The sequence below is a fragment of the Tarenaya hassleriana genome, unplaced genomic scaffold (assembly GCF_000463585.1).
Source record: "Tarenaya hassleriana unplaced genomic scaffold, ASM46358v1 Cleome3, whole genome shotgun sequence".
Lineage (NCBI taxonomy): Eukaryota > Viridiplantae > Streptophyta > Magnoliopsida > Brassicales > Cleomaceae > Tarenaya > Tarenaya hassleriana.
In genome coordinates, this window is record NW_010966177.1 from 3014928 (window position 1) to 3042673 (window position 27746).

At 39.1% G+C, this 27746-nt stretch overlaps 7 protein-coding genes across 11 annotated transcripts; 3 read left to right on the plus strand and 4 right to left on the minus strand.

Annotated features, from left to right (window-relative positions):
• The first annotated feature begins 1446 nt into the window (after positions 1-1446).
• On the plus strand, positions 1447-3260 carry LOC104819029 (probable E3 ubiquitin-protein ligase XERICO). Its single transcript, XM_010548890.2, has 2 exons — positions 1447-1688; positions 2374-3260. Exon 2 carries the CDS (start codon positions 2511-2513, stop codon positions 2988-2990), a length of 480 nt encoding a protein of 159 aa, XP_010547192.1. The 5' UTR covers positions 1447-1688; positions 2374-2510; the 3' UTR covers positions 2991-3260.
• A 119-nt stretch (positions 3261-3379) lies between these two features.
• On the minus strand, positions 3380-9695 carry LOC104819030 (GBF-interacting protein 1-like). 3 transcript variants are annotated; one of them, XM_010548893.2, is made up of 11 exons: positions 9228-9694; positions 8373-8416; positions 8125-8230; positions 7732-7840; positions 7361-7533; positions 7055-7258; positions 6310-6694; positions 5470-5764; positions 5099-5260; positions 4415-4921; positions 3380-4314 (listed from the first exon to the last, which is right to left on the minus strand). In XM_010548893.2, the coding sequence occupies exons 1-11, from the start codon at positions 9391-9393 to the stop codon at positions 4021-4023; spliced, it is 2445 nt and encodes an 814-aa protein (XP_010547195.1). In that variant the 5' UTR covers positions 9394-9694; the 3' UTR covers positions 3380-4020. The 3 variants fall into 3 exon arrangements, with proteins under 3 accessions (XP_010547195.1, XP_010547193.1, XP_010547194.1); XM_010548891.1 differs by having other exon boundaries at positions 7055-7533; positions 9228-9695; XM_010548892.1 differs by having other exon boundaries at positions 4415-4906; positions 7055-7533; positions 9228-9693.
• Positions 9696-10802: 1107 nt separating this feature from the next.
• LOC104819032 (heterogeneous nuclear ribonucleoproteins A2/B1-like) lies at positions 10803-13316 on the plus strand. Of its 2 annotated transcripts, XM_010548894.2 has the most exons (6): positions 10803-11063; positions 11215-11255; positions 11408-11571; positions 11855-11954; positions 12047-12216; positions 12441-13316. In XM_010548894.2, exons 1-6 carry the CDS (start codon positions 11011-11013, stop codon positions 13038-13040), a joined length of 1128 nt encoding a protein of 375 aa, XP_010547196.1. In that variant the 5' UTR covers positions 10803-11010; the 3' UTR covers positions 13041-13316. The 2 variants fall into 2 exon arrangements, with proteins under 2 accessions (XP_010547196.1, XP_010547197.1); XM_010548895.1 differs by lacking the exon at positions 11215-11255.
• Positions 13317-13774: 458 nt separating this feature from the next.
• On the plus strand, positions 13775-17022 carry LOC104819033 (indole-3-glycerol phosphate synthase, chloroplastic). Its single transcript, XM_010548896.1, has 10 exons — positions 13775-14081; positions 14527-14769; positions 14884-15060; positions 15386-15460; positions 15616-15660; positions 15776-15940; positions 16078-16156; positions 16260-16342; positions 16527-16595; positions 16751-17022. The coding sequence occupies exons 1-10, from the start codon at positions 13926-13928 to the stop codon at positions 16832-16834; spliced, it is 1176 nt and encodes a 391-aa protein (XP_010547198.1). The 5' UTR covers positions 13775-13925; the 3' UTR covers positions 16835-17022.
• An 840-nt stretch (positions 17023-17862) lies between these two features.
• Positions 17863-19420, minus strand: LOC104819034 (RPM1-interacting protein 4-like). Of its 2 annotated transcripts, none has more exons than XM_010548897.2 (3): positions 19315-19420; positions 18305-18496; positions 17863-18092 (listed from the first exon to the last, which is right to left on the minus strand). In XM_010548897.2, the coding sequence occupies exons 1-3, from the start codon at positions 19318-19320 to the stop codon at positions 18045-18047; spliced, it is 246 nt and encodes an 81-aa protein (XP_010547199.1). In that variant the 5' UTR covers positions 19321-19420; the 3' UTR covers positions 17863-18044. The 2 variants fall into 2 exon arrangements, with proteins under 2 accessions (XP_010547199.1, XP_010547201.1); XM_010548899.2 differs by having other exon boundaries at positions 17863-18086; positions 19315-19419.
• A 394-nt stretch (positions 19421-19814) lies between these two features.
• On the minus strand, positions 19815-23392 carry LOC104819035 (acetyl-CoA acetyltransferase, cytosolic 1). Its single transcript, XM_010548900.2, has 15 exons — positions 23291-23392; positions 22754-22794; positions 22546-22644; positions 22286-22459; positions 22093-22198; positions 21877-22015; positions 21574-21651; positions 21441-21506; positions 21109-21194; positions 20881-20980; positions 20635-20745; positions 20496-20537; positions 20307-20393; positions 20104-20211; positions 19815-19996 (listed from the first exon to the last, which is right to left on the minus strand). The coding sequence occupies exons 2-14, from the start codon at positions 22785-22787 to the stop codon at positions 20122-20124; spliced, it is 1212 nt and encodes a 403-aa protein (XP_010547202.1). The 5' UTR covers positions 22788-22794; positions 23291-23392; the 3' UTR covers positions 19815-19996; positions 20104-20121.
• Positions 23393-24879: 1487 nt separating this feature from the next.
• LOC104819036 (putative protein FAR1-RELATED SEQUENCE 10) lies at positions 24880-27746 on the minus strand. The gene is made up of 4 exons (XM_019203250.1): positions 27715-27746; positions 26145-27312; positions 25616-26059; positions 24880-25532 (listed from the first exon to the last, which is right to left on the minus strand). Exons 2-4 carry the CDS (start codon positions 27195-27197, stop codon positions 24927-24929), a joined length of 2103 nt encoding a protein of 700 aa, XP_019058795.1. The 5' UTR covers positions 27198-27312; positions 27715-27746; the 3' UTR covers positions 24880-24926.

The following is a 27746-nucleotide window of genomic DNA, read 5'->3' on the forward strand; positions in this document are numbered from 1 at the left end:
AAGTGTATGATTTGCTAGATTTTACACCAAATAATCAAAGATATTATTGGCAAAATACACTTTTTTTTTTACTATTTTCACTAATGCATCCTACCATAGTATATTGGAAAATAATAGTGAATATATTTCTTTCCTCTTTTCCTTTTTTTTTTTCAGAAACCATTTAAAGCTATTGTCCTTCGTAAAAAGATAAAGATAAAGCTTTTGTTTTGTCTTCATATAACTAGACATGTTCCTAATTATCATAGTGAAAAAAACATATCACATGACAATTTATCGAATACTAATACTAATAATATATCAAAATTATTAGAAACTTTAAACATATATATTTCAATATAAATATATTATTAATTATTTTATATAAATATTTATTAATTTTTTTGGAAAAAAGATTTGTATAGATGATGACAACGATTTCTCTTAAAAAACACACACACAAAAAAAACAATGAAATTACAGAGTAAAAAACTCGTGAATTATTCATTTTTTTTTAACATATATAAGTGAACAAAAAAAATATATAGAATAAAACGAAGACATGGGCATGCAAGTGAATATAAGTATGGTAAATGCTTAACAAGACATGTTTGTTCCATGTGGACACATATGAAAGCCACTAGGCCTGTCCATGCCCATGTTGTCAGAGACAAGTGGCCTTGATAAACATATACACACATATATATATACATATCACATTGAAGCATATGTAAACGTATGTGTATGTGTGCATATATATATATATATATATATACAAGTAACGTGTATATGTATATATAGATATGCATATGTGTGGATGCCTTACAAGATTTGGACAAAAATAAGCAACAGGAAATCAGAAACTTAAATGCCATTTGGCACTATACAGTTACTGCAACAAGCATGATATGATCCAGGTGGTATAACTATAATAAAAAACTTAATTAATATATATATATTTAAAAAATTAATTAATATATATATATAATTATGAATATATATATATAATAAAAACTAACTATTTAGCGGTTGATCTGCAATTCTGTCATATTGTAAAAAAAAAAAAGATGAGAATATATTAGATATAACATTTTTTTATTCGCAAGATTCTATAACATATATGTTTTCTCTCATCCCTCAAACAAATACAAGTGATTATATATATATATATTGTGATTTTGGAATGATTGAGTGAGTGGTTTAAATAAAATACCCTCCTAATAATACGTGGACAAGACAAAGTTCATTAATTATGATTACCCATATTTTTTTAAATTTATTTAACTTGTAATAATTGCCGATTACAAAGAAACACCGCCGAAAATATCATCACTTTCTTTAATTAATTATTATTTTTTAATCGCTGAAAATGAAAACAGTACAAAAGGATCTGATGAAGACTTATCCCATTCCATGACGTGAAAACGAAAACAAAAGAAAAAAAAAAGTAATCATGGTTAACAGAGTCCCGGAAAAGCCGGAAAAATGTAACCATGGTTAAGCGACCATGGCTAAGGGAGGTCTTGGAGCTTGTATAAGAAGGACAGAGAGATATCGAAGATACACCCACCAAAATTCGAAACCTTTGATGTCGTGTTCCATCCCATAAGAACCCTAATTCCCAAATACGGTTCTCCACCTAATTTTTGGGTTTATAAATCGTCGTGCTCTTTGAGGGTTTCTCTTTTTTGGATAGTCTTGAATTCTCGGTAAGTTCATGTCCGAAGTTGCACGAGATCGATGTTTCTTATCTTTCGATTTCCTCGTTTCTTGTGTCTGAATTCTGCAAATTCGATTCTAAATCTGATGAATTCGAGCGTTTGGATCTCGGTTTTTCCTTTTGTTGCATTTCTGTTCTTGAGATATGTTTACATAGTGTACTATACATACATGTAGTAGCCGTATGTTTAATCATTGTTGTTTATAGGATCAATGGAAGATGATCAGTAAGAATTCATTGGAGTCTGTATCTGTGTAACTGTGGTTGAACATTGAACACAACAGCAGAAGAATTTTGGCTATGTTTTTAATTGAATTTGAGGGCAAACTCCGTTTGGTTTAGCAATCAAGTTCTGTGTTTCTTCCTTCTGATTCTCTGAACGAGTTCAGTTTCTAAATCTGTATTTTTTTCATGAATGTCTTGAATTAGAACACGAGATTTTTTTTTTGATAAAGTAGAACCCAAGATTTGATAAACCCCTGTTCTTTTTCTTGTTTGTCTGTCAAATGAATTGGTCTTTATATGACAAAGGTGTTTGCTTCACATGTTTTAGCTACGCTTCTGTTCTTGATAATGGCGTGGGAGTGAAGCAGGACACTTTTGGGAAAGATTGGTTGCCTTTTTGAGTTTTTCTGTGTTCTTATCTAAACTCAGACTTTCTATTTTTGGACCAGGGATATAAAGGAAGCGAGGATCGTTATCTTTAGACCACAGAAACCAGAGCTCTGTCATCTGTTAGGGCTTCCAAAAAAACCCCAAAGCTTTCTGTCTCCATTTCTTCCTGCAAGGGTTTGATTCTAGAGAGAGAAAAATGGGTCTGTCTAGTCTTCCCGCGCCATCAGAAGGAATGCTCTGTGTTATTCTCGTGAACACTGCCTTATCCATATCCATTGTCAAAGGAATAGTGAGATCAATCCTCCACATTGTTGGTCTCTCCTCATCCTCAGCCGCATCAGATCCGACTGAGGCATACCCAGATGAAGCATATGACCTGAGAATCTATGCCTCGGAATATAACTATGTGGAAGAGTTCAGGAGCCAGACTCCATCTGTTCGATTCAAGAGCATCTTTGGTTGCCAACAACAACAATGTTTGGGTTTCGATCACAGATGCTCGGTCTGCTTGACGGAATTCGAACCCGAGTCAGAGATAAACAAGTTGGAATGTGGGCACGTGTTCCACAAGGCGTGTCTGGAGAAATGGATAGATTACAGGAACATCACTTGCCCTTTATGTCGGAACCCGCTTCTCCCACAGGAGGATCTTTCCTCGTCGCCTTGCTTCTGGTGAAGTGTTGGGTTTTGAGGAATGGTAAAGAACAAAAGGAGAGGGAGGGAGTGTTTTTCCAATGTACAGAAGATGGGTTAGTTTTAGTTTTTGTTGTATAGAAGGTACATGAGATGAGACTACGAAGAGAGTTTATGCCTTGAAATGGCAGTGATGATGTTTTCCCTTTTAGGTCTATTTTGTGGTTGATGTTTGCCCTTTGTGTCCTATCATCTTTGCTGTTCAATGTACATATGCATGTATATCAAATATGAGAACATCTTTCATGTTGAATCTCTCCATGTTTCAAGAACCAACACCAAATGGTATGTTAGTTAGGGTTTGAAAAAAATTCAAGTTAGATTAGATTTCCCTGTATCAAGGTCTGAATTTGGACTCAAAAGGAATATGTGTAACAAAATAAAAAGGGGTCAGTGAATATACTGAAACAATTTATAACATTTTCTTGAGAATAAGCCCAAAAAAAAAAAAGAAGAAGCACCAATTACAACAGTCTACCTCTTTCCTGTGCTTGCTATAAAAAAAACTCACTCTACATGTAAGAAATAAAAAGAAACACACTGCAAAAATAGAGCAACCCCCAAGGGCGAATCAGAAATTTCTTTCTCCAACCTAACAACAACATATATAAACTTACCTTCTGGAGCCTATTCAAAAAAACCAAACCAACTGCCCCTGGAGATAAAGAATAGCGGAAAAGAGACCGATAACCCGACTCATCCACAAAGTTCTTGGCTTTAAAAGAGAACTAAGAACCCTTGAAACTACGAAACAAAAAATTTGGTAAAAACGATATAAGAAACACCGATAATTCGATAGGAAAGAAGGTAACTTCCCTAACCTTTTGTTTTTTTTAATGATCCTTGTTGTTGTCAAGCCCTTCTCATCCGATACCTTCTTCATCCCGAGGGGGGAACTATTCTTCTAAAGTCTTGATAAAACGGAACACACAAACACGACACCCACATCCGCATAACTTTATCCTACTCCCACCTTGGAGCTCCCCAAAACATGTCCTTGATACCCTCTCTGTTCAGTAATTACTTGGCCAGTTCATTTGTGTCTGCTGAGGCTGTTGGAAAACATTCAGCCCTGGTGCCACCATATCGGGTCTAGCCACGGCCTGAGACTGCTGTAAGAGCGGATGATGAACGGTTGCTGCTGTTACGGCCTGTGTGGGGTGATACATACCGGGAAACGTGATATGACCCGCTTGTGTTGGAGCGTAAGTCACGTGTTGGTCCTGGTGCTGTAGATTGTAGAAAGAATTTACGGGCAAGTTGGATACATCACGACCACCTGTGACCCATACAGGCAAAGCTTCACTCTGTGAACAACCAAAACTCATCTGTTAGAATATGTTCTCATTGAATCCATAATATATGCTCTGCTGTTACAAAGATTATGAAAAGGGCGTCAAGGCAAACCTGCTGTCCTGTGGTGTAGCCATTGGTATCCTTCAACTGCGATGAGTTAAGATCCTCATTAGCAGTTGAGTTCCCAGATGATGCAGCGGAATTAGGAGTATATCCAGCTGGGAAAGAGCCATATGGTCCATAACCACTTGGCATACCGACATGGGTCAAGCTTCCTGTGTTAGTCCCGGTCTTGTACTGTGGAAGTGAGTACTTGCTTCCCGTTGAAGCTCCAGGGGGAGGAGCAGGATACACACCACTTGCTTGAGGCTGCTGCTGGAACGCACCATTGCTTAAGAACTGGTGGACTGCCGGTGGCGGAACATAGAAAGGGGAGTAGTAATATGGCATGTAGTTCAGTGGATAGGGTGCCACATGCATGCCAGGAGGACGGAAAACAGGGAGAGGTTGCTGCGTGACAGGTATAGAGCTCTGCATCAACCCGGCTGCTTGAGTTACCAGCGGAGTTGGACTAGCAGTGGGCAATACTAAGGTGCTTCCACCCTGCAAAACGAAAGCCTAGATGTAATGTAATCAACATAACCATTTCACAAACTTTTGCGGAGTAGGTAAATGGATAATTTTGTCTAATGCTGCAGCTGGTGCTCAAAGATGAAATGCGATGATAAAAGTTTCAGAACCATCTAAATTGCATGTGTTATGAACCACTAGCTTCACCTACAAAATTGCACAAACCTCTTGCAGAGACTGAGTTGACTGTGGAGGCAATACTGTGACACCACCATTGAATTTGGTGGCAACCCCTGGGGTAAAAAAGGGAGAAAGACGTCCATCGCTGTCAGAGGTAGGGCGGTAGAACTGAGCGTAGTAACTTGCTGGATCAAATGGTGGTTGGAACTACAACCAAGAAAATGACAGTAATTAGGTCGGAAGACAAGATGGAGAGAAAATGCAAGTGCTAAAATTGCTAAAAACATGTATTTAACAGTCACAAAATTTTTCCTTGCAACGGATATTAAATGCTTGGCATAACAGATAACTTAAGGCAATTAGCTTATGATACATTATTTAACAACACATTTGTTATACTAGTTTAGAAGGCTAACCACAAAGCTTGGAATGCGGAGAGCATCACGCGCTTGAGGGTCAGTGTTCTCAAACTGTGGAAGCTGGCTCCCAAGTGCTGGAGGAAGAAGTCCAATACCATGATTTTGGGCATTAACTGAGGAGCTCTGATGGTTTTCAGACTCCAAAGTACTCTCTTGTTTGGGGTCATTGTACTCTGCAATACTACTTGCTGAGATGACACCATTGCCAGCCAAATCATCTTGAACTTGTGAAGGTGCTTCGGAGTTATCATAACTATCCCCTTCCTTTTCGACCACTGATGTATTCTGGTTACTGGATTCAAGAGAATATGCAGTTTAGAGGCACTAGTCATATTAATATGTAGTTGTCAGAGAAAGTTCTTAGATAGGATTTGAAACAGAATTTGTATGTTCGAGAGTCTGAACTGCAATGGTTAGAAATACAAAGCTTAAGTGTTACGCATTATGCGTAGATATCATAATGGTATTAACATTATGGCTCCTAGCAAAATGGTAAAAGTAAACATAGATCAAACCATCATGATGCACATGATTTGTTATTTTTTCTTTTGAGATTTTTGAAATCAGGATTTGGAACTGAGCCAAGAAATAACAATATTTTTGGAACTGCGGAGGAACTCTACAGCCTAAAGAAAAAATTAATCAATAAGCTTTTTTTCTATTATACCTAGAATCTAAGTACAAAATAATCTATGCACAATAAGCATGTGAAAGTATTCCGAACAAGAATAAAACTATATGCTTCACTGCAATTCAACTCCAAAGGGCTATAACTTAGAAGGTAAATAAATTCTCAGCAACGTCAACAAGTATTGAAGTAGAGACAGCTGTGTATACCTGAATGCATCATCTTCAAGACTTCCTTCATCATCATGAGAATTCTCAGATAGAGGTGTAGAACTCTTTTCATTCTCTGGACCAGCTACATTGTTTGATGTTAAAGAAAAGCCAGCATCAAAGCTTCCAAAGCTTAGCTTTGTTCTTTCAGCCTCTGGAACGAGAATATGATTTGGAATGATAACATGCTGATTTTGTCGAATGTGCAAGTCCTCAAGCTGCTTCTGCAATTTTGATGTTGCCTCTGTCGAAGGAAGAACCTGAACAGATGTTTTCTCACTGGGCTCGGCTGAAACTGCAGGAACTTCTGATGCAGATGATGCCCCAGATCCCTGGACAGGATTAAGGTTCACTGACTTTGGTTTCCATTCCTTAACAGAGCCAGCTACAAGAAAAATATACCAATCACATTCACATATATAAGTTAGCAGAATCCTGTTTTGCTTAATTAAGAAAGAATATATGACGATAAGAATTAAAGCTACCAAAAGACCTATCTCTTGAAAGCAACACCAATCTTTCATCTATATATATAACACACTCACCAGGCATACATTCTAGTCAAGGAAAATCTTCAGTGTTTTGTATGTTCATTCTTTCAGAAACAAGTATCGTTTGATAAAGTTCAGATTACCAACTAAGAACATCTATTTGTAGGTGCACAGTTCCATAAATAGCAGCAACTCCAAAAAATACTATTCATAAATGGCAGCAATTCAAGGACCAGAAAATGCATCATTACTACCTCTATGATGCCCAACTGTCTGCTGCGATCGATTACTGTAATTGGAAGAAGGCCGACTGCCTGTGCTGTTACTATGAGCTGATGTAGGCCTTGAGTAATGGGGATCAGAAAGACCTGCCTTCCCTGCCCCACGGGATCTCCCCAAATACTTGTGTTCTCCAGTGTGCTGTTCTTGAATTGTTTGCTCGCTCCCTAGTTTGGGACCTGAAGATGAGAATTGAACTTCAGAAGAGGATGGACGAGGGAGTGGCAGAGAGTCAACTTTTTTGTCTTCGGTGGGTAAATGCCCAGGGCCAAATGTTAAACCTTGATTTTTGGTCAATTCAACAGAAGGTGGTGCATTATCCAGCTTGTTTGTCAAAACAGAAGGTTCCATGGCTTTAGGTTGGTCCAGATCAGCTGGTATATGGGAAGCATGTTGAACATTGGAGCCTTGTAAGGGTAAACCAGCCGAACCATTGTCCAAGATAGCCGAAGAGCTGTCATACATTCAAAAAGGATAAGAATATGCAAATAGTTTAGTTATGTAATGTAATGTAAATATGTAATATATTCAACATAGAAAGTAAACTGCCAGCCCCTGCTTTCCCAACGGATGTTATGCTTTCACCCGTATGCCATGTAAGGACACGGGAAATGATGCATGACAGAAATCATATTAATGGGATAGTGCAAACCTAGAAGCAGTCTCTTTGTTTTTTATCTCCTGAGTGGGTGATATGAATGGGTCAGTGACCTGCTTTGAGCCGTTCTCCTTTTTCAAAGAATTCTTTGCACTGCTAGCATCTGAAAATATTTAAACATTTAAAACACTCAGGTATAACAGCCATGTTCATTCACAGTAACTAAATCTACAAATCATGAACTGCCTCCAGGATACTTTCTATATGCACATACTATTACAAGATAAACTAAAAATCAATCACCATATCATAACCTCTGAAGAAACACAAACAACAAGCCATCATTGAGGTCTAACTTAGCGAATAGAACAAACAGGATCGTCGCAGAAAACTACAAAGCTGCAGGATTGAAACAGTAATCCAAATACCCCAGAGATGATTGTTTACCATGAGTCGGATGGCGAGAAGAGAAATTAACACGAGCACCCCTGTTCCCACGGCCCTGGCCACTAGATCTCCATCGGGTTTCTGCAGAATCCTTGTTGCTAAGGTTCTGTACAACATCAAGAACTGATATTAGCACTCAAACTAGAGCATAAATCTGCATATCACAATCCATGCTGTCCATTGCAAATGATACATATTTCAAAGAGATAACCAATAAGAAAATGAACTGAACTACTGACAATCTATACCTCTTTTCTCTTGTCACGCTTCTTCTTCACCTCATGAAATGGGTCTGTCGAATCATACACCAGTCTTTGCATTAGCTCAAAAACAAAGGGGATAGAATAACAAGCTATTCACACAACAAACCTAAAGCCAGGAAAATCACAAACCCAGGTCCGCTTCAAAGATTAAAATTATAAGCAGCCATTGGCTATACGCAGCCTCCAGCAGAAGCCGAAGTAAGACCTCTAATAATCATACCAAGAAACAATATTGCCTTAACAAGCAACTCTAGACAACTGTGAACACAAGAACAGCTAAATGTAGCCATTGCCATAGAGATAGATCCAGCACATGGATGGCCCAACGAATTAAATTTCTAGACAACAGACTCCTCAATGAGAAAGCATCAAACTTTGTTCACAACTCATACAGCGAAAATATCCTCCTCAGGAATTAATGACTATCTTACAGGAACAGGCATAGACAGATCACTCGGAAATCTTCACTTAGAAGCTAGTTGTTCTTGCTTCAAAACATCACCAGACGAAGTAATTGATAATGATGATCTAATCATCCTCTTAGCTATTACGGAAAAACGATCACCGCCAGATTCAAATAAACAAAAACAGAAAAATGGTGACTTTTTTTCTCCCGGAAATATCACAGGAGATAAAAGGTAATCGTATCAAAACCTAAGCAATTCAGGCAAAAGAAAAAACAAAAACGAGAGAAGAAACAAATCAAACGCTAAGCCAAGTGAAAACCCATGAAATCGAATTTTCACAATCAAATCTCGGATCGAGTCAAGCAAATCAGACATCAGAAGAGAGCGAAAAACGGAAAACTCAAAGTGAGGAAAATAAGCAATAAGATTATACCCTGGAGGAGGAGGCGCTGGGCGGCCTCGTCAGGATCCATGTCGCATTCATGGAGCATTGCGAGAATCTCGTCCTCGCTGTAGTTCCCTGCCGTGATCTCCTTGATGCTATGGATCATCTTCCTCGTGCTCGCCGGAATCGAAACCCTAATCCCGCCGCCGACCATCTTCTCAAACTGTCTCTCGCTCTTCGACTCTGCTTCGGTGGAACCGAATCTGGGACCAGACCTAGGGTCTGACAGTTCGTATATAGACAAAATACGTGAGTTATAACGACGAAGGCAACGGGACAGCGAGAGGATGAGATTCGCAACAACTTCGTATCTGTGGACTTATCGAAGCATGAATCTGTGAAAAGTAGCGACGAAGACGACGAAGGAGAAGAGAGAGGGAGAGAGAGAGAGGGGGAGAGAGAGAGAAGGGGACGGGAGAGGAAGGAGCAATACGCAGTGTGATTTTGGGAGGAGCTTTGGGGCTTTTTGTTTTTGATTTTGTGTTTTTTTTCTCTCACTTTTTTTGTTGTGTTTTTTTTCCTCCTCGGCTTGCTTTCAGCCTTCTTTTACTATTTTGCCCCTGTTCAACTACTTTGTTTATGAAATACTTATATTTTGTCTAAAATATTGTTAATTTTATATCAGGAATATTTTATATAAGAGCAATTTAAAAAGTATTATCTTTTGTCCATTCAAATAAGCATATCGAAATTTTGTTAATAAATCTACAAATTAGTTTAAATTAGAAAAATAAGTCATTTAAAAACATTTCAATACTTTGAAAATTCATTAAATTTTATTTTTGAATTTAAATTAGAGTAAAACCCATAAAAATTTCTAAATTTGTAAAACGATGGAAAATAAATTCTCAAACTTTTCGCTTAACAAATTTATTCCCGAACTTACAAAATGATATATTATAATTTTCAAACTTGTAAAATGTCTTATTATAATTCTCAAACTCGTTTTTGAATCAACATCATTGATATTTCTTCTAACACTAATTAACAAAGTTTAGAAATTATAATGATACCAATTAACAAGTTTGAGAATTATAACGATACATTTTACAAGTTTGGAATAAATTTATCAAACAAAAAGTTTAGAAATTTATTTTCCATCATTTTACAAGTTCAGAAATTTTTATGAGTTTTACCATAATTTTTAATTTAATATTTATTTTAAAATATTTTGTGTATGAATAACTAAAAATATTGTTTTTAATTCTTATATTTTTTTATATATTTTGTAACAAATATTTTTGAAAAACAAATTATTTAGTATTAATCTACATCATATCATAATATAATATTAAATAATAAGATTGATATTTTATTTTATATTATCTTAACTAGTAACAAACTTGATTTAAATAGTTATGAATTCATTGATTTTTTATTTGTAAATCTATTTTTAAAATTATTATAGATATTTTTTATATATATCATTATTTTAAATTGGATAATAAAATTTAGAAGTATTCATATATTTCTGATTTGTTTGTTTTAATTTATTACATAATGTGTGTGTGTATATATTGGTTTGGGCAGAAATTTCCGACATGGCTTTTCACATTAAATTTGCGGTGTGAAACTTCTGCGGCCTTATAATTTGTGTGTGTGCCGTCGCTAGCTCGTTCGGCCTCCAGAAACTTCAGAAAATCCCCAATCCAAACCTCGAAAACCCTAATTCCCAATTTCCTCCAAACTCGAACCCTGTAAACCTTTTGAATCTGGGTCTTGTCTCTGATTAATCGGCTCCTTCTCTCGATCGCAAGGTTTTGTGACTCACATGGGCTCTCGGAAGGGCGATAACCCTCACTCCGGCGACGGAGCGGGTCTTGGGTAAGCGTGCTTTTCTCTTTCTCCTTCTCGCTCTCTCTCCCCTTCCGTACGCATCGATGGCTTTTTAGGTTTCTACTCCTTTTAGGTTTAATGCGAATCAGGGAAGACAGATTTCTCAAGGATTTTGATCTTTTTGTGTGTCTTTCTATAGGAAGATCTTTGTTGGAGGTTTAGCTAAGGATACAACCTTAGGTGCGCTTATACGATCCTTATTAGTCGTGCTGTTGATACCAATCAATCGAGTGGTTAAGATGGTTCCTTTATTTTAGTTTGCGACCTTTTTCCTTCTTATGCTTGTTCGATCGATCAATTGCTCCCTTTGATGATCTATGATGTTTCTTTAGATATTTTTGTCAAGCATTTCGGAAAGTATGGGGAGATTACCGATTCGGTGATTATGAAAGACCGTCATACGGGTCGGCCGAGAGGTTTTGGATTCATCACTTACGCAGACCCTTCCGTGGTTGACGCTGTCATTCAAGATGTACATGCCATCTGTGGCAAAGAAGTAAGCTTTTTAGTCTTTTTCAGTTTGTTTCCTGCGATATTATTCATTTTTATTTGTGCATTTGCTGAGAGTTGGGGTTATTTTGGGGGTTAAGTTTCTGTTTGGACATGTTGATTGTTCCAAAAGTATTTCATTAAATTCATTTAACCTCTTCTGTTTGTTTGATAAACGGAAGCAGGAGGGCTTCTGGTTCCTCCCTCCTTTTCGTCTTTGAAAGAAACATCGCTTTTGGTTCCCAAAATGAGGGGAATTATGGCCTAATAGTAATAACTATGTTGATCAGGTTGAGATCAAGAGAACCATCCCTAAAGGTATGGGGACACCTACTGAGTTCAAAACGAAGAAAATATTTGTTGGCGGGATTCCATCAACTGTGACTGAAGGTACACGCCTTTTAATCTTTTGCCAAGTGCTCCATTTGAACATTTTAGTCATGAATTTGCCTGCTGACTTTGGCCCTTCTCCCAAATGTCAGATGAGTTTGAGAGCTTCTTCTCGAAGTATGGAAAAGTGGTGGAGCATGAAATAATAAGAGACCACGTGTCTAAGCGTTCACGGGGATTTGGTTTTGTTGTATTTGACAGTGAAAGAGTTGTCGATGATTTACTTGCTGGTGGAAATATGATTGACCTGGCCGGTACTAAGGTGAGTCCATGGTTAGTTTTTGAATCTCATCTGTACTTGAAACATGTATGTATGCTTGTGGTGTTTGATTATACTAAAATTTCCAAACTAGTGCCGAGTGTTGTGAATCTGTTGGACTTGGTATCATTCAGGAGTCTGCACGAGTCTTAAGCTAGAGCGGTTGCAAAAGTGATCCTTGTTATTATAGGCTCATAGAACTAGGTTAACTTGGTTCCTTATTGTAGGTTGAGGTAAAGAAGGCTGAACCAAAGAAACCCTCAAATCCACCTCCTGGTCCTGCATATGGTAACGAGTCTAGAGGACGTCCATACCATGAAGGTTACGGAGGGTACGGAGATTATGGTTATGGTAGTGGTGGTGGTGGGTATGGTCCTGGTCCTTATAGGTCATCAATGGGAGGGTTTGGTGGTGGTAGGTTTGGTGATTATGGTGGATATGGTCCCGGTGGTCCAGACTTCGGCCCAGGGGGTTATGGCGGTTATGGAGGTGGCAGCGGCGGGTATGGAGGTGCAGGTGGTTATGGTGGGTACCGAGGTGATTCTCCTTTTGGCGGAGGCGGTGGTGGCAGTTACTCTAGTAGGTATGGACCCTACGGTGGTGGTGGATATGGTGGGACTGGTGGTGGTGGTGCGATGGGTGGGTATGGACGTGGTGGTGGAGGAGGGTATGGAGGATACGGTGGTTCAGGGCCGGCGGGGGGTTACGACTCAGGTCCTGGACCGAGCTACGGCAGCGGTGGTGGTGCCGGAGGGCCGTACGGTGGTGGTGGTAGGATGGGAGGCGGGTACGGTGGAAGTAGCAGGTACCACCCTTATGCAAGGTAGATTATCGTCTTAAGGTTTCTGTCTAGAAGCATCTAGAAGAAGATCGTATCTCGGCAACTTTTAGTCCTCTCTCATGTAGATGGGAACTAAGCTCTTTAGAGATATGTTGGATTCTCCTCCTGTGTTTTGTTTTTTGAGTCGATGTTGTCTGTTGCTGTAGCTGTAGCTGAGAGAGATTCAGAAGACATGTGATTGTGTTTTTACTAGATTTTTTTTTGGTTAATTATATACATTTCTAATTTCACTCTGATTAATTTGAAGCCGTGTTTTTGTCTATTTATTTAGATATTTTTTAATTGAAAAAATCGTATTTTAAATCTTACTGCTTCCCATATTTTCCGCATAGAATTGAACTTAATGTGGAAAATATAGAAGTCTCTCATGTAAATTGCTACGGCAAAAAGATATGGTTTTTCGGTCTTTTTTAATTAATTTGTATTATTGAGTATTTTAAATAATGAGTTTTAAGTGTAGGATTTAATTTTAGTAAGTAGCAAAATATAGGATTTGTTTTGGGTTTGTCCCAATATAAAATGCATAATTATAGTGGTAGCCTTTCATCGAATAATTTCTAACGGTAGAAGAATCAGTTCAAATTTATTTTAAAAATATTCAAATCAATTTTTCATTAAAAAAAAAACTAAAATCAGAGAATATAGTGTGAGGGTAGTTTGGTCATTTACCGGCGGGGCAAAGCGATTTGCCTTTGGTTATCTGCCGCTCAAAAATTACCCACCAAGCCCATTCATCATATCGCTTGCCCAGTTCCTTCGGACTCCGGCGAGAAGCTGATCATCAAAACCTCAAGAATTTTTAGGATTTCGATCTTGATTTTTCTTTATTATTCAAAATCTATCTCCGGAGATCTTCGGACAATCTGAGAAAATGGAAGGACTCGTGTCCTTGCAGAGAAACGTCCCGAGACTCCCGGTTCAAGCCTTCCCCTCACGCAACCGCAGCTTCTCGATTCATCGGAGATTTTCTCCGGTGAACTCCGGGAGACTCAACGGTCGCTCATTCTCTCCTCTTCGTGCTCAACAGGTGCCGTCTCTGTCCCCATACTCTCGCAGCCTTTTGGGTTTCTTTTCTTTTGTGGGCAAATGTTGGTTCTCGGTTTCCAGTTTCGAGTTTTCGAGGATGTTCCTGATTTTGTAATCAGCATCGGAAGATTTTTCTGGGGTTTTAGAGTATGTATGGCTGCCGATGTTCGGTTTTGGTTTTGTTTGATATTATGTAGTCATTGTTGCTGATTCATTAGATTAAACAATCTCTTGTGCTGGATTTCTATCAGAATCGTTAGTCGCACCAAGATTTTCTACCATTGCTTCGTGAATGCGGTGATAACATGTTTCAGATTATGTCGAATCAATCATCTTCAATGATATTCCTGAAAGCCGAATGGTTCCGCCATAGGGAATTTTCGAGGTTTGAAGAAAGCAAGTGAGTAGTTTGAGGATTAAGCACTTATCTGTGGTTGTATTTGCAGTCTGAAATCGATGGATCTACTCTGGGCAAAGAAAATCATCTCAAAGTCAAGGAACTGGAGGGAGGAGTGATGTTTCAGGATGAGGTAGTAGCTAGTCAGGGTATAAGAATAAGGAGAAGGCCACCTTCAGGGCCTCCGCAGCATTACGTTGGACCCTTTGAGTTCCGCCTCCAGAACGAGGGAAATGTTCCTCGCAACATCTTGGAAGAGATCATATGGCACAAGGACAAGGAAGTTGCTGTGGTATAAAAATAAGTCTTGTTCATTCTCTCCAGTTTCTGTCTTCCATGTTGTCTTTTCGGTTGATTTGTTCTGATTGATTCAAATGGCAGTGACCTCGTTTGTTGGTTTCTCTAGATGAAAGAGCGAAGGCCTCTCGGTTTTCTGAAGAAGGCTCTCGACAATGCTCCTCCTACTAGAGACTTTGTTGGTGCTCTTAGAGCTGCCCATCAGAGAACCGGGCTACCAGGTTTAATAGCCGAGGTGAAGAAAGCTTCTCCAAGCCGAGGAATCCTTAGAGAGGATTTTGACCCAGTAAGGAACTTTCCCCATCCGTTTTCTCATTGTGTCAGTCATGTAGTTTTCTGTTATAATATGGACCAAAGGCCTATGTTACAACAACAACAACAACATCGTCTCATTCCCAAGTTCATTTGGGGTCAGCCTATGTTAAATCAGTAGAAATGGAATTGAGTTACAGACTATAGCCCGAACATGGTTTTAACTTCTCATATGTCTATCATAGGGGAAATGGGTAATTTACATTTTCTTATATCTGTAGGGTGTTGCTTATTTATATAACATCTTGCTTTTACTGCATTGCTTTGCTTATTATGCTTCTCAAGGTTTGAAATGTTAGGTGGCAATTGCACAAGCTTATGAGAAGGGTGGAGCAGCATGTCTTAGCGTTTTGACTGATGAGAAATTCTTTAAGGTAAATAGTATGAAGGAGATGATTTCCTAGACCACTTCTAAAGTTCTCTTCATGCTTTACTCTTTCTCTTCCCACAATACTAAGGAAACTTGCTCATATTGAAGCAAAGATAAGCATCTGTCAATGTTCTCTAACCCAATTCCATCTCCAAATAGGGAAGCTTCGAGAACTTGGAATCTATAAGGAATGCTGGTGTTAAGGTCTTTTTCCCCATGACATTTTCTTGGGTTTAAGCCGTGTAATCGCTTTCAAATCTTTCCTGTGACTATATATGGTACACAAATAAGTTCTAATTCTATCTTCTGTGCAATACAGTGCCCCTTGCTCTGCAAAGAATTCATCGTAGAAGCATGGCAGATATACTATGCTAGAACCAAGGGCGCTGATGCAGTTCTCTTGATTGCTGCTGTTTTGCCTGACCTCGACATCAAATACATGACTAAAATCTGCAAGATGCTTGGGTTGGCTACACTTGTTGAGGTTTGAATCTTTTTCTTCAGAACTTATGCAGATATGCCTGACAAATATGTCAGAAACTATACTTTTAGGTGTAAATGAAGCAACACCGGATGCTTTTATCTCTTATTTGAGCCAACAAAATTGTTTCCCTATACTAGGTGCACAACGAAAGAGAGATGGACCGTGTTCTTGCAATAGAAGGTATCGAGCTTGTTGGCATCAACAACCGTAATCTTGGTAAGAAGCTTGAACACAACGTCGTTATACCGAGAGGTACAACCTCTATTCATGGTCAGCATATTCATTTAGGCACACAAATCCATTCTTCCTCTTCTTGCAGAAACGTTTGAGGTTGACGTCAGCAACACAAAGAAGCTCCTCGAAGGAGAGCGTGGAGAGCTAATTCGCCAAAAAGACATACTGGTAAGCAAACCCGAAAACCCACCTCTCTTCTACATCATATACATCTTGAAATTGCAGCAACTGATGGTCATCCAAAAGCCAATTCAGAGGCTATCTTATCATGCTTCTTGTACTATTTACTATGACAAGAATACACTCATACTCTTATACATCTTATCTTATGTCCTTGCATTTAACGTTCAAGGTGGTCGGAGAATCTGGATTATTCACACCCGAGGACATTGCTTATGTACAAGAAGCTGGCGTCAAAGCTGTAAGATTTACAAACTCGATAAGTTTCATCTTCAAATGGCATCAGATCAGTAATAGCACATCTTCAATAGCCTATTGTACTAGAAGTGTTTGCATTCTTAGAACAGGAAACCAGTCTGATTCTAGTTCTATTGCACGGTGTTTCGATCTTGGCAGGTTCTTGTCGGAGAATCAATTGTGAAACAAAGGGATCCCGCGAAGGGAATCAGTGAACTTTTTGGCAGAGACATCTCAGTCTAAGTTTCATATGGAAAGCCTCTTTGTATAGAGAAAAAGACCTTCATTGGAAAAGGAAGGAAGCCTCTTTTTGTCTTTTTTTTTTTTTTTGTTACATTAGGGTAACATTATTGCATCTAAATTTCATGTAAATGTTGACCAATATTTTATAATATCAATTTGGCTGAAAACCCAATTGGTTTAGATGACCAGATGTAAAATGTTTTATGTCGATGCTTGTTTTATTATTTGAATTGATTATGACCCAACATTTATCATGTGAATTTGGCTTCTATCAAGCATTTTTATTTTAATTTTGTTATGCTTCTCTTTTGCTCAAATTATTCAATAGTTATTTTATATCAAATATTTGGGGGGAAAAAACGGATATAAAAGATGTTGGCGAGTTTCTCGATAAAAGAAAATTAGTTAGTAAAATATATGATAAAAATTAATTTGGATATAAAAATATATTTATATAAAGTCAAAACCTCCATTGCAAATACATATATCTACTTGTCCGCATATATGATATGGCAGTAATCTCAATGGCTAAAAATTAGGGTATCATTCGGGTCGGTTCGATCCGAGCTCGTACGGATCTAGAGTCTGTATTTATCCCGAAGATTTCGGGCTCAGGTTCGAGCTAGTCCGATTTTTTTTCCGGGTCTAAATAATCAAATCCGAAGTTCACCTCTATAGATAGGTTTGGGTTCGGATCGTGACGTTCTGTTATATTTGTTCTATAAAATTTATTTTTTTTAATTTTTTATTAATATTTAAAAAAAAATAGGGTTTCAGGTCAAGTCGAAGCCCGATCTGGATCCGATCCAAAAACCCGAAGTCTGTAGGTTTGAAGTGCGCTATTTTTCGAAAGCCCGATCGAGTCTCGAGTTTCTGAATATTTGGTACTCGACAAGATGGACGTGAGTCGAGAAAACTAGCTTAAATTGTTCCGACAAGTACGGAACATGTTTCAAGATTGAGACGAGTATTCCGTATTCGTCGTCGCCATCTCTATCATCTCGATAAAAACAAAAAATAAGGGGAAATAGTAGAATTAGATAATTTTTATTAACAGAATCCACATGGGAGAGAAGAATTTCGTCAATAAATCTTAGTCGTTTATAGATAAAATAAAAAAGACAAACATTATTCTCTTAAGCGCCATTTTCTTCATCTTTTGGTGTAGACAGCTCATCAACCTCAAGCTCCCACTCTTCATAAACAGAGTTCAATCGGCACGTTCGGCTTTTACGCAGCATAACCATCGTTTCTGCATCTCAATGACCCAAACCATCACACCATCATAAGCACCAAACCTCCCCAAAATACGACATACTACTATATATATATGTATACAGATTCAGACCCATATATACCAAAAAAAAGGTTATGTATCATCCGGGTGAGTGCGAATCGATGTCGAAATCATGATTCCAAAACTGAAGGACAAGTTGTTAACCAAAAAGGAATGATTTTGGAATTGCTTACAGATTGAGGCTTCCCAAGAACGACGGTGTTCTTCTTGTGGCTGCGAGAATCTTTGCTAGGGGTGTCGGTTTTGGTACCGCCCTTCCTCTCGTTCCGGGCCTTGTTGAATATAACAGTGAATCCATCGGCCGATGCCGGGTCGTTCACATCCCATTCCCCGAACTTGGGCAAGTGCTGACCCTTCTCCTTCTCCTTCATTATGGTTTTCAAACCAGAAAATTCACCCAAAAGAAAAATGTTCAGCCTCAAAGGAGAGCCAAGAGGGGTTAGTGCAACTGTTGCTACTATGGACTCTCCCAACATGAAAACATCAAAAATCATACAGACATAAATGGATACTGTGAACATAAAACAAATCTTGATGAAGTTAAACTCGGCCTTATCCCTGCGTGCAAACTAAGCGATTCCACGGCCGAATTAGATGGCAACAAGATACGAGAGTGGATCATCAGATTTAAAGGGCACATCGTAACGAGCAAGGAGAATCGTTTTTAAGTCCAAACCCCACAACGAAAAGCCATGGGAAAAGCACCTGAATATGGCTTCAACCAAGCAAAGAACCACATGAACCAAAACCACAAGCTGATAATGGAAACATTCGGAGAAAGTTTGCAAATCACGAATTGATGATTACAATAACAACGGCAAGAAATTGTACCTACAACAACAATATGTCGCGTTCTGAATCCTATTGTAATTTTAAAAAAAAAAGAGAGAGAGAGAGAGAGAGAGAGAGAAATTACGTCACAAGATTATCAAAACCAGAGACTACGGAATGAAAAATGGAAGTAGATGATCAAAAACGACAATGAACACCTAAAATGCAGCGTTCACTAATTTCCCCGAAATCGATTCATCTCTTCACGGAATGATGATTTCTCCAAATGCGCATTCAAAATCAAAACAACAGATCGAACGGATAATCAATCTCTAGGCCATACTGATAAATTAAAGTTGTAAAGGGGATTGGAAAATGGATCAAACGAAAGGGAATGAGGGAGATATGGTACCGCCATGGCCGGTGAGCGGAGAAGATTTGATGAGGAGGCGAACCCTTCTCTCCTTTTCTCTCCTTCCCGCTGGAGAATTGAGGAACGTCGTAATATGGGCTGGGCCCCACTAATGGGACTCAACGACTTTCAAAGCCCGCGATGATGTGTTCTTTTTCCTTTTTTGAGTTTTTAATTTTAAAAATCAATCTTATTATCATGCACCGCATTTTTTAAAATAGTAGGACGAACTTTCTTCTGTAATAAAAATAATCGAATAACTCTGCAATTCTTTTAGAAAATATATAATTTTTTTTATCAATAACAGAAATAATAAACTGAATGAAATTTAAAATTGAATTTAAATTTATAAAATGGAAAAACCGAATTATAAAAATAATCAAAATTCTAATTTATAAATATCCAACTCTATAAAATCATTGGCATTACGGTTAGTTATTATTTTAATTTTTAAAAAAATTTGCATGTACACATATTTTTATTTTTTATATTGAATTTTCTTTTAGGTTTCTAAAAATTAAGACATCATTAAATTCCACGGAATCTTGTCCGTACAGTAAGTACAATAACTCAGGTGAACAAACATCATCACTACTCTCACTTTATTTGACGAAATAGATCGATGAAAAACAAACAGACAGACAGCTCTTCAAATTTGGAGAACAAACCCAGAGTCAAGAACCTGAAGGCACAAAGACAAACACAATCACATTTCATAATTATGTCCGGAAATCATTTGATATTATACTATTAGAATCAGACAGAAGAGAGATTGATGACGAGTGTTACCTGGAAGATGCAAACGCATCAGACAAGTTCAAGCACGAGGGCAGAAGCTCCTCCTCCTCCATTGCAGACTCCTCCAACTCCATACTTTCCATTTCTCTGCCTTAGCACCTGAACAATTGTCGGCTTACAGTTTTTAGAAAAGCTAACTTATGTAATTGCAAATACATTTCACGGAGAACGATTGTGTGGCGGCGATTGTTTACCCCGAGCAGGGTGACGAGTATACGGGCACCGCTGCAACCTAGAGGATGCCCCAAGGAGACAGCTCCACCATTCACGTTCACTTTTTCCTGTGAACGCACACAGTATCCGCCCACCAAAGTTCTTGAGAATCAATAAAGTAGAGGTCGAGTTGATTACTTATTACAGGAGAGTGTTTTTCAAGTACAAACCGGATTAAGCCCGAGTAGTTTCTGATTTGCAAGAGCTACTACCTGCCCAAGTAAGAAATTTAAGGAAACTTAGCTATTGGGTAGTTGGTCTGGGAATTGTACATACAAGAGAAGAGGAAAGATTGAAAGGGTGCCTTACAGAAAATGCTTCATTGATCTCGTAGAAATCGATTTGAGAAGCCTCTAAACCAGCATGTCCTATAGCTTTCGGAATGGCAAGGGCAGGAGCAGTTGTGAAAAACTCTGGTTCCTGCAAGCGCAATCCAATTAACAATCGAACAGGGCAAGAGATCTAGTTTCAAATCACTGATTCCACAGATGCAAATCCTGTTGAGCACGATACTTAGGGGAGAATGAAAAGCACACAACATTATAAGTGACATACCTGGGCTGCATCGGCATACCCTTTAACTTTTCCAAGTACTTGAAGGCCGAGCTGAAGCGCCTTCTCTCCACTCACTAGGACAAGAGCAGCTGCACCATCACTGTCATGGCAGACAAAATATGCTTAAGAAAAAAGAGGCTGCAAGTTTGGCCAAGATACGCTGTCTACATAGTTATATGATTAATATAGGACCCAAATATTGTTATCTGATTAACGTAAGACCCTAACCTTATGCTAGATGCATTTCCAGCTGTAACAGTGCCTCCATTGTCCTTGAAACTTGGTCGAAGTTTCCTCAATTTTGCCGCATCAAACTGTCAAGAGGACCAGGATCATATAAGACACCCATAAATGGAGCAAATCAGAAATCTTAGTTTTTAGGTTTTTCTTCTTCAGCAATTCAATCATTGTTTTCACATTTTGTAAGTATGATGAACCAGTGGGAAGAAAAGGATTAGACAGGATATATGACATATAAAGACATGTGTCTTGAAAACCATTGTATTGTTCAATGTCTAAAGTGAAAATCATACAGGATATATGACATATAAAGGCATCACCTTTCCAAGACCGTCATCCTTATCAACAATGGTTGATGGCCTTCCTCTTCCTCCAGAAACTTCGACCTGCACGACCATTTGAGCTTACACCATGTCTTGTACATCGCAAAAGCTAATCTAAAGCTGCACTAACCGGAACAATTTCCCATGTAAAGGCATGGTCCTCCTGGGCAGCGATTCCACGCTCAAAACTCTGAATGGCATAATCATCCTGCACAAATCATCAACATGGCAATTGTCAACTCACGGAGCATTTGACTTTCCATAAACCATGACCCTGCTTACAAAAGTAAGATCAAATTGGTCTGGAGGAACTGATTACTGATAAAGACAAGCATCCACAAATAACAAAAAACACTTGCATAGTCTAAGTATTTACTAACCCCACAGACCACAATTTTAAATTTGAGAAAACTGGACACCATAGCAGTAATACCTGCTGCTCTCTTGTTATCTGATATTTCTCGGCGCATAGTTCTGCACAACTTCCCATTCCACAGTCGTTATAAACATCCCAGAGTCCATCTTTTAGCATTCCGTCTACAAGAGAGTCATGGCCAAAACGAGATCCTTTTCTGCAATAAAAATCAAATCAGAAACCTCAATTTATATATAGGGTACAACGAATGGTCCAGCTGCAGCTATTAGCAACCTTGCTTCCGCCAGATATTTCGGAACATTTGACATGCTTTCCATGCCACCCGCCACAACAATCTCATTGACTCCCAACTGGATACTTTGAGCAGCAAGCATCACCGCTGAAATCCCCCCAACTCAAATCAAAATTGTTTTCCTTATACAGATAGAAAACGATTAAAACTTTTGCTCAAAGGTCAAGTTCTCACCTTTCATTCCTGATGCACAGACCTTGTTTACTGTGGTACAAATAACAGAATTAGGGATTCCCGCTCCTAAAGCGGCCTGTCTAGCAGGCGCCTGGCCCAAATTTGCACTAAGGACATTGCCAAAAATAACTTCTTGGACAAGGGATGGATCAACATTTGCCCTCTTCAGAGCAGCTGCAAGGTAATGCAGTGACGAGTTAATACAAAACGAATTTGCACCCAAAAGCTTAGATGGGCATAATTGTTTTTTTCCTTCTGACCTTCGATAGCTATTGATCCAAGCTTTGTGGCAGGTAAGGAAGAAAGAGAACCGAGGAAGCCACCCATAGGTGTACGTGCGACACCCACGATGCAAACATCTGTTCAACAACATGTATGAATGTGTGAACAAGAAGGGTTTGGTGAATCTAAAATTCTAATATGCATCAGAAAGAACAAACACGTAATAGAAGAATGTGAATCATGTACCTCTAGATTTTACTGAATCTGCTGCGGGAGCCATCGTGAATCTACAAACAGTCCCACAAGTAAAACAATGAACGAAGGTTCCATTGCCACCCCAAAAAAATGCTCGAGTGAATCACGGCATCTTTTTTCGACAAAACTCAAAAGGGCTTAATTCCATGAGCCAGATCACACAACTTTCTCATTTCAAAACACGGATTAACACGAGAGCGAAACTTTGACGCAACAGAAGAAAATTCCAGAAACCATTCGTCTAAATACACAATACAAACACAAACACGAAGAAATATACGCAATCGGAAGAAAGCGGAGTTTCTCGTCAAACGAAAGCGAGCGAAGCGAAATCTCGGATCAATCAGACGTAATGATCGGCGTAAGAGAACGACATTTTGGGGAATGAAAAAAGCGAAGGCCAAAGACACCGTCAAAACAAACAGAAACCGGTAATTTCCATTGTCGATCAGAGGCGAAAAGAAACAAAATCACGAAGAAGCCCAGAGATCTAGAAAGAACATAGAAAAATCGAAGAGAATGGCTTACCTGAGCCTTCAATGTCTGGAGAGAGAGAGAGAGAGACGTTGGTGAAGAAGAGGAGTCAGCGTGAGAGTGGTACACAACACAACTAGAGAGAAGAGAGGGAAGAAAGAGTAGGAGGAGGGTCAGAATTTACATAAATACCCTCCAAGGCAGCAAATTCTACAATTTCGTCCCTAACATTTGCGGCGACAACTTCGATGAAGTGCGACACGACTGGCACGTGAATCCCGATCTTTCCATGTGGCACGTGGCCCTGAAACCATTGTTTCGTTTTTTTCATTTAACCAGTAATCGTGATTATATAAAGTGGGCATTCTGAATATGGTGTTCGAACCACTACCGCTTTCGTTTTATTAGTTGTTCAGCAAACTTCACGAGGTCATAATGATAGAGTACACGTTTATAATATGATTCCTCGTGACGTAATAATATCATTATCACATGGTCAATGAAAGATCACCAGTCAACGATTTCAGACGATCACGTAATCCTTTTTGTTTTGGTAAAGGTTGGCCAAAGATGGAGATGGGTTCAAATTTCCTGCTTTGTAGCTTTGGCTGTTCATCATCATCACCATAGACCTCAGAATCAGGGCCATGAAAATTCATGTACTCAGAAACAATAGTTCAGAGTTTTCATCCAAAAACACCTATACGCATTCATATACATTGGTAGCTACCGTACCTGCACCGAAGAAGATCCATTATCTGACTTTCATGGCTGCTAAATGTGACCCCAAGATTCACAAGAGTACCTCCAAGAACTGTATGCCGCTCTTTCCAACTGATCTAACAGGGGGAAAAAGAAATTGACGGGTTTTGCTCACGTTATAGAACGACCGGAAGAAGATGGTTTAGATCGGTCCTCTTCTTCTGAAGCTTTGTCTAGTGGTAGCCATGGAAGCTCCCATCAGGTTATATGCTTATGCTTATCATCTAACATCATCTACTCTAGTCATTAGGATCTAAAAACTTCATTTGCATCATTTGGGTCTTAATGTTCACCTTACGCAAATAGAACGAAGGAATTAAAAAGAGCATTTCATGGGAAAAAGGTATTCAAGATTCTGGTTTTAGGATATTCTCTTTGCTTTCCGAATCCGAATCCGGGTTCTGTGCAGGAGAAAAAGATGATCAACGAGATCAGAATACTGCCTGCACCTTATCTTGACTCGAGATGCTGCAAACATTTCCAAACATAGAGATCAATAATGGTCAGAGTAACGCACAAGTCCGATCCTTACAGCCTCTTCAATGTAGATCCATATAAAGTGGACAATGTCTATGACATGCCCGCCCTGGTCCAGAAAGGACAGCTCAGTCATGGTCCTGACATGTATTCTCAAATATGTTAGCCACATGCATTATACATATCAGAAACTGAAGGAAAACTCTTCAAAGAAGAGATTACAACCTTAATGAATGAAACTTATCTCTTTGCTTTCTGATCGAATCATGTTCACTAAAAGGAAAGAAAAAGAATTTATCGAACGTACCTTACAGCTCCCTTTATGGCTTTTGTGCATTACTTGGCTAAGTATTCTAACACAAGGAATAGAAGGCCTGAAAGGATTTCGTCTCCACTTTCAAAAATCAAAAAGCTCTTTCGATTCAGAACATCAAAGAAGTAGAGACAACTCTTAGTATTCACTTGCTGTATTAGAAGCCATAACTGATACAAAAGTGTCAACTGGGGGCATATTTCTAACATGATCAAGAATTGTAGAGAGTTCCTTACGAACATAATCAAACCGTTCTTTCGAGATCAAAGATTCTGTTAGCAGAGTTTCTGTGAGCAAGTGAAACTCTCGAGCACACAAGTCACTGGTGCCTTGGCCATTTTGACTCTCCGTGGGAACAAGAGAGCTTTCCCTCCTCCATCGAAGAAGGAAGTATTGGTCCGGTATCTGGAAGAAGTTCTTCATGAACAGCACACGAAGAGAATGCCTGCACAAGATTCCCGAATGCTCAAATTCCTTGCAAGAACAATGGACCTCTTCATTTTCCGGGATCCACAACACAAGGCATTCTCCTTCCATTTTTTTGAAGTGAGGTACAATGTATGAACCATTTGGCATTTCAGACACCGCATATTGCATGGATAGGACCATTTCATTTTGCAACACACTGAAAGCATAAGGTGTGAGAACGCTCTTGGCATGTTCTTCCATAGGCATGCATGTCTTCACATTCAGGTTGTGAAACTGTTCGGGGTTTTGGTATGCCATGCTTGCAGCAGCACCGACCTGCATGATCCCTAGCAAGAAATCAAGATAATAGGAAACAGTTTCGAAATTGGGCATTGTTTAAGTTCTGTAGGATTACAAACCTGTTCAAGAAACACTTGTAAGGATGTCTGTCCAGCAACAATTCTTTTCGAGAAGGAATCTAGAGAGAGTTTATACTCAGCTGTCATAGCTCGGGCGACAAAATGACCTCTGATATAACAAGGCAACCAGGATGCTCTAAGTGAATACAACAGCGCAACATGCTTATCTGAAGCAAGACCAAACCGAGTGGCAAATAGATTCCATTGCTGTTCAAATTCATTTGCATTCCCTGTCCGACATAAAATTTCAAACCCGGCTCTGAAATCTTCATACTGCGATCCAAGAGCCTGACAAAACCAGCTCGATAGTTTGGAGACAATGTGCCACATAAATATAACGTGGTTCGTATTTGGCAGTTCCCTAGCTATAGCATCAATAAGCGCAGTATCGATATCAGTCAGAATTGTCTGTGGATGCCTTCCTCTCATGAAACGGACAAAAGTCTGTTCAAAAAAGGACAGGAATAAGCACAAAAGGAAGAAAAGTGTTCCTAGATAGAGATGATCGTGAGAATATGCATGCACAAACCTGTAGAGCCCATGTGAAAGCACGACAGCTCTCATCCTGAAGCAAAACACATCCAAGAAGAATTGCCTTTCCATGATTGTCTATACCAAATAACACTCCGAGAAGCAAGCCGTAGGTGATTGAACGATATGTGGTGTCAAAAATGACGACATCACCAAATAACGAGTAGGCACGAACAGATTCTCCATAAGACCATGCAAGGTTTTCAACCTTATGACTTTCGTCTGTTGTATAGTCATAAGAGAAATCCATATCCCTCTCAGCCATAGCTTTGCAGGACTCTAGGAGTTCCAGTATGTCATTCTCTCGTTTTTCGGCAAGAAAAGCATCGTTTTCTTGAACGGTCTTCTTACACGTCCTAACGAAGTTTCTAACGTCTTTCTCTATAAAAGGCAACTGTCCCGGCTGAACACCCTTTTCTAGCTCCAACAACTTCACTATCCGATTCACAGGAAACCCAGCTTTAGACAGCAGAAGAATCCTTTCCTGATCAGCTTGCTGTATCTTCCGATATGCTGGGAGCAGCCTCACTTGGTCATCCTCCAAAAGTTCGTGGTTATGAACATTGCTGAACTGTGAGACATACCACTGAATTACTCCATCAACAATTTCCTTTGTCAAATATAACTTGGCATCGCATCCGCATCGTACTGATTTACGTTCACGCGGATGCTCGACATTGGCTTTCTTCCTAGGTTGATTGAACCCAGAACGGTAACAAACAAAATCTCGCCTATAGACTCCTAAATTCTGGCTTTCAGTAGACCGTGCCTTCCTGATCGAAAACCCGTTCTTCCTAGCAAAAGTGATGTAGTATTCAAATGCCTCGTCATCGGTTCTGAATATTTGACCAACATAAGGCGTGAACACGGTGTCGTACGAAGACGATGATGCTTGTTCTGTCTCTCTCTTTGTTACCTGACAACTTGCTCCTGATGTCTGATCATCTCCATCAAATCTAATGTAACACTTCCAGTCACCACAAGGGCACTGCTGTCGCCGAATCCAGATATTACTTAACGGCTTCAATGCCATTTCCAGGGAAGAACTCATAAAATCTTCATTTGCTTCCAAGGCGTGAAAATTTAGAGGTAAACATATGAGTTATGCAGGATCACTGGCGTAGCATCAAGAGCCAGAGAAGACAGAAAAAACACAACCTGGATTACTGTCACACAATATGACTAATCAGAATCCAGACAGAAAACAGCTTCCAGACAAACCAAACGCACACACAGAAACCCTAAATGTCACTAACACCCTCCACCTCAATCAACAAAAAACAAAAGGGTCTTCCAAAATTGTCGCAAGTTCCAGCCTTTTTTAAGAGTCGGATATCGAACACTCAACCAATCAAATCCAATTCGCATCGGGAAATTTGTGTAGGTCGCTACAAAAACAACAGACTCGGAAACAGTCTCGAAGAAAAGAGCTCACATAAAAGACACAAACATCGAGAGTAAACAAGGGGCAATGAATCGAAGATTCGGACAAAGAATCAATTAGAGAACGGAAAGACTGGCAAAAGAAACCGATCAAACTTCTATTCGCCGGAAAATTCGACTCTTACCTTTCTCCTCTCGCCTTCGTTCCTCGCCGCTC

Excerpts from the sequence above, each read along its gene's own strand:
- LOC104819029 (XM_010548890.2), top strand. The coding sequence starts at position 2,511 with ATGGGTCTGTCTAGTCTTCCCGCGCCATCAGAAGGAATGCTCTGTGTT.
- LOC104819030 (XM_010548891.1), bottom strand. The coding sequence starts at position 9,393 with ATGGTCGGCGGCGGGATTAGGGTTTCGATTCCGGCGAGCACGAGGAAG. Across the intron at positions 5,261-5,469 it reads TCCGCATTCCAAGCTTTGTG|TTCCAACCACCATTTGATCC; the intron begins GTTAGCCTTCTA and ends TCTTGGTTGTAG. Across the intron at positions 4,315-4,414 it reads GCTACACCACAGGACAGCAG|AGTGAAGCTTTGCCTGTATG; the intron begins GTTTGCCTTGAC and ends GGTTGTTCACAG.
- LOC104819032 (XM_010548894.2), top strand. The coding sequence starts at position 11,011 with ATGGGCTCTCGGAAGGGCGATAACCCTCACTCCGGCGACGGAGCGGGT. Across the intron at positions 11,256-11,407 it reads AGCTAAGGATACAACCTTAG|ATATTTTTGTCAAGCATTTC; the intron begins GTGCGCTTATAC and ends ATGTTTCTTTAG. Across the intron at positions 11,572-11,854 it reads ATGCCATCTGTGGCAAAGAA|GTTGAGATCAAGAGAACCAT; the intron begins GTAAGCTTTTTA and ends TATGTTGATCAG.
- LOC104819033 (XM_010548896.1), top strand. The coding sequence starts at position 13,926 with ATGGAAGGACTCGTGTCCTTGCAGAGAAACGTCCCGAGACTCCCGGTT. Across the intron at positions 14,082-14,526 it reads CTCCTCTTCGTGCTCAACAG|TCTGAAATCGATGGATCTAC; the intron begins GTGCCGTCTCTG and ends TTGTATTTGCAG. Across the intron at positions 15,941-16,077 it reads GGTTGGCTACACTTGTTGAG|GTGCACAACGAAAGAGAGAT; the intron begins GTTTGAATCTTT and ends TCCCTATACTAG.
- LOC104819034 (XM_010548897.2), bottom strand. Across the intron at positions 18,093-18,304 it reads TTCTTGGGAAGCCTCAATCT|ATGCAGAAACGATGGTTATG; the intron begins GTAAGCAATTCC and ends TGGGTCATTGAG.
- LOC104819035 (XM_010548900.2), bottom strand. The coding sequence starts at position 22,787 with ATGGCTCCCGCAGCAGATTCAGTAAAATCTAGAG. Across the intron at positions 20,981-21,108 it reads GGAAATGCATCTAGCATAAG|TGATGGTGCAGCTGCTCTTG; the intron begins GTTAGGGTCTTA and ends CTGCCATGACAG. Across the intron at positions 20,746-20,880 it reads GGTATGCCGATGCAGCCCAG|GAACCAGAGTTTTTCACAAC; the intron begins GTATGTCACTTA and ends TTGCGCTTGCAG.
- LOC104819036 (XM_019203250.1), bottom strand. The coding sequence starts at position 27,197 with ATGAGTTCTTCCCTGGAAATGGCATTGAAGCCGTTAAGTAATATCTGG. Across the intron at positions 26,060-26,144 it reads CTTTCACATGGGCTCTACAG|ACTTTTGTCCGTTTCATGAG; the intron begins GTTTGTGCATGC and ends TTTTTTGAACAG. Across the intron at positions 25,533-25,615 it reads TACAAGTGTTTCTTGAACAG|GTCGGTGCTGCTGCAAGCAT; the intron begins GTTTGTAATCCT and ends GGGATCATGCAG.